The sequence below is a fragment of the Anomalospiza imberbis genome, chromosome 29 (assembly GCF_031753505.1).
Source record: "Anomalospiza imberbis isolate Cuckoo-Finch-1a 21T00152 chromosome 29, ASM3175350v1, whole genome shotgun sequence".
NCBI classification, from domain to species: domain Eukaryota; kingdom Metazoa; phylum Chordata; class Aves; order Passeriformes; family Viduidae; genus Anomalospiza; species Anomalospiza imberbis.
In genome coordinates, this window is record NC_089709.1 from 2495127 (window position 1) to 2505256 (window position 10130).

Below are 10130 nucleotides of genomic sequence, written 5' to 3' on the forward strand. Positions count from 1 at the left end.
CCGTGCCCGGTGTTTCCCCTGTGTCCATCCTGTCCGTGCCCGGTGTTTCCCCTGTGTCCAGCCTGTCCGTGCCCGGTGTTTCCCCTGTGTCCATCCTGTCCGTGCCCGGTGTTTCCCCTGTGTCCAGCCTGTCCGTGCCCGGTGTTTCCCCTGTGTCCATCCTGTCCGTGCCCGGTGTTTCCCCTGTGTCCATCCTGTCCGTGCCCGGTGTTTCCCCTGTGTCCAGCCTGTCCATGCCCGGTGTTTCCCCTGTGTCCATCCTGTCCGTGCCCGGTGTTTCCCCTGTGTCCATCCTGTCCGTGCCCGGTGTTTCCCCTGTGTCCAGCCTGTCCGTGCCCGGTGTTTCCCCTGTGTCCAGCCTGTCCGTGCCCGGTGTTTCCCCTGTGTCCATCCTGTCCGTGCCCGGTGTTTCCCCTGTGTCCATCCTGTCCGTGCCCGGTGGATCCTCTGTGTCCATCCTGTCCGTGCCCGGTGTTTCCCCTGTGTCCAGCCTGTCCGTGCCCGGTGTTTCCCCTGTGTCCATCCTGTCCGTGCCCGGTGTTTCCCCTGTGTCCATCCTGTCCGTGCCCGGTGTTTCCTCTGTGTCCAGCCTGTCCGTGCCCGGTGTTTCCCCTGTGTCCAGCCTGTCCGTGCCTGGTGGATCCTCTGTGTCCATCCTGTCCGTGCCCGGTGTTTCCCCTGTGTCCAGCCTGTCCGTGCCCGGTGTTTCCCCTGTGTCCATCCTGTCCGTGCCCGGTGTTTCCCCTGTGTCCATCCTGTCCGTGCCCGGTGGTCCCAACTCGCCCCGTCCCCGCCCCGCGCGTGCCCGGCCCGGGCCGTGGCCCCGAACCTGTGGCGCCCCCTGGCGGACAGAGCCCCGCACGACGCTCCCGCCGCGCACCGGCACCGCCGGACGGGACCGGGACCGGGACCGGGACCGGGACCGGGACCGGGACCGGGACCGGGAGGGAGAAAGGGACCTCTACCGGAGTGAGACCAGGAGCGAGATAGGGACTGGGACTGGAGTGAGAGCGGAACCGTTGCTGGAAAGTGATCGGGAGCGGAATCGGGAGTCGACTGCAGTAATGCAGAGCGGGAGTGAGATCGATACTGGAGCGAAACGGGAGCGGGAGCGGGACTCGGAGAGGGAACAGGAGATAGAGCAGGAGCGGAGTCGGGAACGGTACAGGACCGGGATAGGAGAAGGAGCAGAAGAAGGACCGGAACAGGAACGGGAACCGCGGTCGCCCCTCGCAGCTCGGGGCCGCGGGAGGAGGCGCTCAGTAGCCAGCGGTGATTTCACCTGTCCCGGTACTACCGGGGAGAGCCAGCTGCGCTCCCGCCGCGGCCCCGAGCCGGGAACGGGCACAGGCCCCGGCCCCGGTCCCGGCCCCAACACCGGAGGGCAACCCCGCGTTGCCCTTTTAAGAGGGGCCCGGTGCCGCCGCGCCCATTGTCGCCGCCGCCGCCGCGGGGCGGGGGGGCCGGGCCGGTGCCGGGGCCGCGCGCTCCGGGGCGGGCGGGATGGGGGGGTGGGGGCACATTCCGCCGCGTTGCCGGGACAGCCGTCGCCGTGGCGACCGGTCCCTGCCGCCGAGCCGCGGTGCGCGCCGCGCAGTTCCCACGGAGCGGCCCGGGCGGCGGCGGCGGCTCCACTCCCTCCGGGGCGGCGGGAGGGCCGGGATGCGGTGCAGTGTTGTGCTCTCGCCCACCAATATTGCACTCGTCCCGGCCTCCCGCCGCCGCGGGCTGCGCCTGTGGGAACGGCCGGTCGCTGACCCAACGCCGCGACTACCGGGAGGACGGCGCAGGACGGAGCCGAGAGCACGGGGGGGGACCCACGGCCCTCTCGGGCCAGCGGGAACCCCCAGGGAGCGGGCGCGCAGGGTAGAAAACACTCAAAACTTTATGGCCAGGCGTGGGGCAAGGACCGGAGCGCCCGGGGCAGGCGTGGCGGGAGCCCCGGCACTGCGGGGCCCCGGTACTGGCAGTGCAAAGTCCGCGGGGGGCCGGGAACGGGGCCCGGCCGGGAGGAGCGGCGGGGCCCGGTGCGACCCCGGGTGCCGCCGGTGGCGAGAGCCCGGAGCGCCACCGGTGCCGCTGGCGGGGGAGGCCCGTGCCGGGCGCGGTCACTCGCGTCCCTCCAGCAGGAACCGGCGGAAGGGCTCGAAGTCGGCAGGGATCGTGTCTGTGGGGAGCAGCGCGGGGGGCGTCAGGAGCCGGCGAGGGGAGCGAGCCCCGATAAAGCCCCCGGCCCAGGACTGAGCCCGCCGCAGGGGCCAGGGAGGGGATGCTCGGCCGGCCGCCGGGCCGGTGTGGGGGTCCCGGGGGGCCCTGCTCACCGTTGCAGCGGTACTGCAGGTTGGACCAGATGATGTTCTCCTGGGAGAAGCAGAAGACCCCCAGCCGGCCCCCGCGCATCGTGGTGTCGATGATCACACCGGAGTCGGCCACCAGCTGCGGGCCCTCGTACAGACGGACCCTGCGGGGCAACGGGGCCCAACCGGTCAGCGGGCCCTCACCGGGACCCCGCCGGTACCCGACCGGGGCAAACATCGGGATCCTACTGAGACGCCATCGGGGCCAGCATCTGGATCACATTGGGACCCCTCCACGACTAGCACCGGCCCCCGGGCATCCCGACCCGGGGACGGTGGTACCGGGCTGGAGACGGGGCATCCTGCGGGAGACTGGGCCGGGGGCACCGGACCGGCTGGATCCTCGGGCCGGGGCCCCCCGCCGTGGCCGGGCTGAAGCCCCCCGCGCCGCCCCCGGCCCGGCCCCGCCGCCTTTGTCGGGCGCTTTGCATGTGAAAGGCGCCGGCGGGGTCGCCATGGCGACGGGACAATGGCCCCGGGGGCCCGGGGGGCGGAGGGCCCGGCGGCGGAGCCCCCCCGCCGCGGCCGCCCCGGCGGGAGCCTTAAAGGAGAAACGCGGCTGCGGTCCCACCGGGAAGAAGCCCTCCCCACGGCCGAAGTCTCCCCACTGCGGTGGTCTCACGGGGCTGGATGCTTCCCACGGCCGGCATCCCCACACTGCGGTGGTCCCACAGGGCTGGATCCCCCCCATGGCCGGCATCCCCTCACTAGAATGGTCCCAGGAGGCACAAGGCCTCCTCACGGACATCCTCCTACCCCTGAGGGGGTTCCGCAGGGCAGGATCCTTATTCATGGTTATCATAAGCGCTGGTTCACTCTAGGGTTGGGTTCTCACCAGTGACCATCCCCCCCACTGGTGTGGTCCCACTGGGGGTGCACCGTGGGGAGCACAGCCTCCACCCCAGCGGGCCCCATGCCCCCCTGCTTACCTGATGTAGCCCACCTGGGGCCTGTGTGCCAGCTGCCAGCGGTAGGACGTCTTGTCCCTCCAGCCCACGTTGCGGGGGTCCTTCCAGAGCAGGCGGACGTGGTCGGGCGTGTGGCCCGTGTGCCACAGCGCATTGCGCAGGTGCTCCCCAGGGCCCGTCGAGGACTTCACTGCCTGCAGGTGCATGGGGGCTTCAGGGGGGAGCTGAACAGGGGATCCTGACCCAGCCCGTGGGTGGGGCCACCACCCACCTTGAGCTGCAGCCCTGGCTCAGCCACAGCACGGAAGGGGGTGGCCTGCCAGTATGTCTGCTCCGTCTGCTTCCACATCACCACGTAGAAGCTGGCGCTGTCCTGGTAGCTGAAGATGAAGCCGGCGTAGTCATCGTCGGTGATGGTGTTGACGTGGAAGGTGCCCTCAAAGTCTACCCCGTTGAAGGCTGTGTAACCTACAGGCAGGAAACGCTGCGGGGAGCCCTCTCTCCCCACGGGACTCCCAGCCCACCCACCCTTCATCCTTCATCTGTGGGGCAAAGAACCGGCCCTTACTCCCTGCACAGTGGGAGTAGAGGGGGCTGCCCCCAGAGCCTGTGGGTGGGTGAACATATCTTACCCACAGCCAGACCCGGGTCACTGTTCATGGTCTGCACGATCTCCATGCCCTGTGGGGGACAGCTGGGTGAGGGGCACCCCAGCGCCCCTGGGCACCTCCCAGTCCCCTCAGCTCCCACCCTGCAGCGCAGCCCCCAGAAACACGGGGCGCAGCACCCACACCTGGTTGAGCACAACCCAGTTGGGGTCGATCTGGGCATCCCCCTCGGGGTCAAGGATGACGGTCTGGTAGGCGCGGAAGTCGGTCAGTGTCACTTCGGCGCTCTCGGGGCACACGTCCAGCTGGTCCACCACCGTGTCATTGTCGAAGTCCTCCTCGCAGACGTCACCCACGCCATTCCCTGGGGACACGTGCTCAGTCAGGGCTGGGCTGAGCCCATGCAGGTCTGCCTCCCTCTGCCCACCCCACGCTCACCGTCTGAGTCTTTCTGGTTGGGATTGGGAATGAGGCGGCAGTTGTCTGGGCCAGGTGCCACATAGTCTGGGATGCCATCATTGTCATCATCATTGTCACAGTCATCCCCCAGCCCATCGTTGTCCGAGTCCAGCTGGGAGCTGTTGGGGATCTCAGCACAGTTGTCCTTGGTGTCTTGATGCCCATCCCCATCACTGGGAGCAAGAACGAGGTCAGAGCAATGACAAAACTGGGGATCTCCCCGAAGACCCCATTGTCCCTCCTGACAGGTCCCTGAACCAGGAGCCCAGATCTGCCCCCCGGGACACAACTGGGAGGTCACCCCACTGCAGTGTTATCCACACCTGTCCTCGTTGGTGTCACAGATGTCTCCTACCAGGTCACTGTCCATATCTGTCTGGAGGAGAGCGGAGCCCTAGTTCAGTGGACATCCTGGGGCAAGGAGGAGGCCCTGCTCCCTGCCGGGCCAGGCCCCAGTCGTCCGAGGCCCAGCCTAGCCCCAGCCATACCTGAGTGGGGTTGCTCATTTCAGGGCAACTGTCACAGGCATCCCCAACACCGTCCTCGTCCCGATCAGTCTGCAGAGGGTTGGGCACCTTGGGGCAGTTATCCAGCATGTTGGGTATCCCTGCAAGGATAGTGCTGAGTGGATACCACCCCCCACCCTGGGGAGACAGCCCCCCTGGCACAGCCAGGCCAATCCAAGAGCGGCTCACCGTCCCCATCGATGTCATTGTCACAAGCATCCCCCTCGCCGTTGCTGTCCGTGTCCCGCTGGTCATTGTTGGGCACATTGGGGCAGTTGTCACAGGCATCCCCAAAGGAGTCAGTGTCCGAGTTCTGTTGGTCCTTGTTGGGGAAGAGCCGGCAGTTGTCCTGTGGAGAAGAGGATGGGGATGGTGGCACTGCGGTGGTGGGCAGACAAGAGGCCACAGTCCCACAGTGGTCAGGGCAGAAAGACATCTCCAGCACCTTGAGACCATTCCCAAACCACCAGCCTGCTGCTCCCCAGGAGAAGCATCTTGAGGGACTCAGAACAGAGCCAAAACAAGAAACCCTCCTAGAACCACTGGCATGGCCACCCGTCCAGCACAGCCACCTCCACATTCTTGACACCATCACCATCAGCGTCGTCATCACATTGGTCCCCAATGCCATCGTTGTCAGCATCCTCCTGCCCAGAATTGGGCGTCAGGCGGCAGTTGTCCTGCAAGCACAGCCAGCATTAGGGACAGGGAGGAGATGAGGTCTGGAGCACAGCCCTGCTGTGCCCCCTGTGCCCCCCCTGCAGGAGCCCACCTGCTTGCAGTGCTTGTTGTTGTCGATGCAGGGCAGGGGCTCGTCCGGGTACCCATCCAGGTCTGTGTCTGGCCCACACACATTGCCGTTGCCAGCCCAGCCCACGTTGCACTGAATAAAGAAGAGATCAGGGGCTGGAAAGGGCCCTGGCAGGACCAATGCTGCCATGCTGTACCCCCCACACCCTCCTCCTGTCCCTGTCCCCTGCTCACTGCACAGGAGATCTCCCCATTCCTCTCAAACAGGCAGAAGCCGTTGATGTCACAGGGGTTGGAGGTGGGAGTGCTGCAGGACCTCTGCGGGACGCAGCCAGACGTTTGGTTGCCCACAAAGCCCGACTTGCAGGGCCCGCACTTGTAGGAGCCCTGGGGGAGAGAAGGCAAGGGTGGGATGAGGGGAGCTGAGCGGCCCCAGGAGCAAGGGAGGGAGCGGGACAGCGCTGCTCACCAGCGTGTTGGTGCAGATGGAGTTGGGGTCGCAGCCCCCATTGTTCCCATCGTTGCATTCATCAATATCTGTGCAAACCTGTGAGCAGTGTGGGAGAAATGCTCACCTGGGGCCTTTCCCTGAGGGTGGCTCTGCCCATTCCTGCCCCCAAAAAGCTGTCCTCCTCCACAGGTACTGCATTGTCCACACTGTCCTGTGCTCCAGAGATCCCACAGGGACCTGGCCCAGTCCCCTGGCACTGCACTCACCTGCTTGCTGGCCCTGGCATAGTCCACCCCCACGCCAGAGACGATGTTGCCTCGATAGCCACGGGGGCAGGGCTCGCAGCGGAACCCGGGAGCTGTGTTGATGCACTTGGAGCCGGGGAAGCAGGGGTTGGCATGGGCACACTGCAACACCGGGAGAGACACAGCCTTCATCCTTGGGCATCTGCTGCTGCCCCAGGACGTCCTGGGACCTTCCCGGAGGAAGCATCCTCTGCACACACAGCCCTGGCAGTGCCAGGGCTGCTGATGTCCCCCCAGACCATGCCCACCTCCTCGATGTCAGCGCAGTGTGTGCCGTTGCCCTCCAGCCCCGGCGGGCAGGGCCCGCAGCGGTACCCAGGGTACTCGTACGTCTCCATGCAGTCCACGCCACTGAAACAGGGATTGGGGTTGCAGCGGGAGCGGTGCTCATGGAAGCCTGAGGAGAGGAGAGGCAGGTGAGACAAGGTGGCCCTCTGTGGGATGTGCCCATGGGGAGGACAGTGTGGGACTGCCATGGGAAACTACAGTCGTTTAGGATAAGGCATTTCCCCAGAGTCCTCTGCCCCCCAGTGCAAATGAGCACAGGCCCATCAGCTGTCAGTTTGTGGCTGCCATCTCCCCAAGTTCTGGAAAGTTCCCCGTTCTCGTTGTTTCTAATGGTTCCCTCTGTAAACCACTCCTTCCCTTTTCCCTCCTTAGCCCAGTTTATGTTACCCCATCCCTGTTCCTCCCTTACACCCCCTTCCCACTGGATCATTTGTACCCTGGTTACTCCTTCCCTCCCCAGTTATATACTCTGGCCCCTCCTTCCCCGGGGCTCTCGGAGTCTGCTTTCCCTGAGTGCGGTTGCCTCTACTCCTTCCATCAATCCTCAATAAACCCGCTCGGATTCCAGCAGCTCAAGAGTCCTTCCGTCTTCCTGGTGGGGATTTTAATTACGCTATCCAGGCACCCGTTGACCAGCCAGCTGAGGGTCACCCCGTGGGACTCGGTCCGGGGTAGCCTGTAGCCCTCTGCCCCCCGAGGTGGGAGCAGAGCCTCGCCAGCACTCACCGCAGACCTGGCACTCCATGATGGTGTTGCGGATCAGAGACATCTCCTTCACCTGCAAGGCAGCAAAGCATGGAGCATCAGGAGGGTGCTGGCGCTGTGCTCCAGGAAAATCCAGCCCAGGGAGCGTCAGTACCCCCTCAGTCCCACCTGGTCCCTAATGTCTTCCCGCAGCTCGGTCAGAACCCGGTTGAAGAGGGTCAGCTGCGTGACCAGTGCCTTGGTCTGCTCACCTGCCAGCAGCAGAAAGGAAAGGTCAATCCCAGCACAGACAAACTCTCCCAGGGCTGTGGGCCAGGACTGCTCTGCCCATTGGCACTGAGCTAGGAGGATGAGGCACCTGACAGCCTGTGCTCACACAGGGCCCCTTTTCCTGCAGCACACCCCACACCCTCTGATCCCACATGGGGCACTGGGACAGGCTGCACAGGGATTTCTGCCTCCGTGGAGTCCCAAACGCCTCACGCCAGGCAACGAGAGAAGCAGAGCAGGGACTTACCCAGGATGGAGGCCAGCACGCTCGTCACTGCAAGGAGAGAGATGAGACATTACCAAATGCTGCTGTCACACCCCAGCAGCATCACCTCACATGGTCACTTCTGGTCAGCACATGTGCAGCACTGTAGCTCCCACCTGTGCGGGGACACTGGGCCAGGAGGGACAGGAACATCCCTCTGTGCTGTCACCCCCACCCCCTTGTGCCACGGCCCACACACATGACCCCCAAAGCCCCCCAAGCCATTACCTGCACTGTGAATGGACTCATCTCCTTGGAAAGGGCACTCGCTCAGGGCCCCTACACGGCTCATGGACCCTCCCAGGATCAGCTTCATCGACTCTACAAACCCCTGATGTGTGTGGGGAGATGCAGTCAGCATGGGGGGCTCTGCCCATGCCCAAGGGTGCATTGGCTGGGCTCTCAATGCCCCTGGCACTCACCTGCATCCTCTGGTAGGCCTTCAGCCCTGTGCGCACCTCGATGGACTCCACTTCGGCCAGGGGGATCTCAGAGAGCTCAGGCAGCCCCACGCTGGAGTCCATCTGCTTACAGTCCACGTAGAGCTCCACGCTCAGCGTGTCCCTGCGCAGCCCGCTCAGGCGCACGATGACAGAGTGGCTCTGCCCGTCCGCCACGTGCGCGTGCTGCAGGTTGACCGAGTGCACCTTGTTGTCCTCCCGCAGGTACCGCACCAGGACTGCAGGGCAGCGGGAAGCGGCCGTCAGCTCCCCCCAGCACTGGCAGCACCCTGGGACCGGCGTGTGCCCATTGCTCTTCCCTGCAGGAACTCAGTCCCGTCCGTCTCAGAGCAGGGCCAGTCCATCCCCACCCACCTTTGTTAATCTTCCCCACGACAGAGACCTCCAGCCATCGGGTGTTGTCTTTCTTGGAGTAGAGGCCAAAGAGGGTCCCCCCCTGCTTGGGGGGCAGGCGGAAGGTGGACAGGAGGTACACGTCGTTGACAGTCAGAAGCTCCATGCGGATCTTGTGGGCCACGCTGGCCATCTGCCGAGCCTCGCTCACCAGCAGCAGGTCGATGACTACGGGACACGAGCACCGGGGTCGCCACTGCACCGGCAGCCGCAGCTCCGGCCGGTGACTGCAGAGATGCCCGGTGCGGTCAGAGCGGGGGTGGGTTGGGGGTGTCCCTGGACCGCCGGGTTCTGGGGGGACCAGGGAAGCCCCGGGGGCTCCGGGGCCGGCCCCGCGCGGTGGCGCTCCAGGACCGGCCGCACCTCCGAGTGGGACCCGCGGAGCCCCCGCACCGGCGAGACCGGCAGAGCCCCGGCTCGGAGCCCGCCCCGCTCTTGGGGCTTCCCTGCATCCCGTTCCGCTGAGCTCCCGGCGGGCCAGCTCCAGTAAGGGACGGTCGGAGCCCCGGCACCGGCTCGGGGCGCTTAGCGGGGAGCGCGGACAACCGCACGGGTGCCCTCCTGTTCCATGCAGACGCACCGGGCAGACCGAGAGGGGCTGCGGCGCCGGGGTCAGCCCCCGCCGCGGCACTCCCCCGCGGCGCCGAGCCAGCATCGGAGCCAGCGGCCACCCGGCGCCGCGGGGTGAACGTTCCAGCGTCCCCGCTGCCCGCAGCCCAGCTCCCCCGGGGCGAGCAGAGCCGCTGTCAGCGGCCGTGGGAAGGGGTCTGCCGACGCCGACCCCCGAGTGTCGCCCGTCCCGCAGCCCTTCGGGGCCGCCCCACCGCCGCCCCGAGCCCCTCCGGTACCTTGCAGCTCCTGACGCGCCGCGGCGGCGGCGCCCAGCAGGAGCAGCGCCAGGAGCGCGGGGCTCCCCGGTGCCCCCATGGTGCCGCCGGTGCCGCCGGTGCGGAGCGGAGCGCGGCGGGGCGGGGTGGCGCACGGGGGAGGGGCCGGCGGGGCCGGCGAGGAGGAAACAAAGAGCCGTCAATCACCGGGCGCATCCCGGGGACACCGGCGGGCCACCGGTCGCGGCTCCGGCCCCGGAGGGGGGCACCGTGCCGACGCGGCGCACTGGGCCCGGGGCTTCGGGGACGCCCCGGCACTGCCGGCCCCGGGACAGCCCCTGTTCACAGCGCCGGTTCACCGGGAGGTCAGGCGTGGAGGGGGGGGCTGGGGTCGCCCCAGCAGCGCCGGAAAATCCCGGCCCGGTAGAGCGGGGCCGCTTGTACGGGGGTGCCCCACGACGCGGAGCTCCCCGGGCCGGCAGAGCCCCGGGGCCGCTCCGTATCGCCGGGGGATGCTCGGGCCGCTGAGCCGCTCCCGTGGAGCTCCGGCCAAGGCGGGCGGGCGGCCCGCGGCGTC

The 10130-nt window shown here is 66.9% G+C and overlaps 1 protein-coding gene across 1 annotated transcript; it reads right to left on the minus strand.

Moving 5' to 3' along the window:
* Window positions 1-1867: 1867 nt before the first annotated feature.
* THBS3 (thrombospondin 3) lies at window positions 1868-9930 on the minus strand. The gene is made up of 23 exons (XM_068175187.1): window positions 9575-9930; window positions 8688-8894; window positions 8295-8551; window positions 8101-8203; window positions 7855-7881; window positions 7506-7588; window positions 7359-7410; window positions 6593-6741; window positions 6306-6446; window positions 6058-6135; window positions 5823-5975; window positions 5611-5721; window positions 5411-5518; window positions 5028-5187; window positions 4821-4939; window positions 4656-4708; window positions 4312-4505; window positions 4059-4237; window positions 3898-3946; window positions 3537-3733; window positions 3287-3459; window positions 2322-2461; window positions 1868-2167 (listed from the first exon to the last, which is right to left on the minus strand). Exons 1-23 carry the CDS (start codon window positions 9651-9653, stop codon window positions 2109-2111), a joined length of 2871 nt encoding a protein of 956 aa, XP_068031288.1. The 5' UTR covers window positions 9654-9930; the 3' UTR covers window positions 1868-2108.
* Window positions 9931-10130: the final 200 nt, after the last annotated feature.

Coding starts and splice junctions, on each gene's coding strand:
- THBS3 (XM_068175187.1), bottom strand. CDS start 9,653: ATGGGGGCACCGGGGAGCCCCGCGCTCCTGGCGCTGCTCCTGCTGGGC. Junction 7,411..7,505: donor GGGAAGACATTAGGGACCAG/GTGGGACTGAGG, acceptor GCTGCCTTGCAG/GTGAAGGAGATGTCTCTGAT. Junction 4,238..4,311: donor CAACCAGAAAGACTCAGACG/GTGAGCGTGGGG, acceptor ACGTGTCCCCAG/GGAATGGCGTGGGTGACGTC.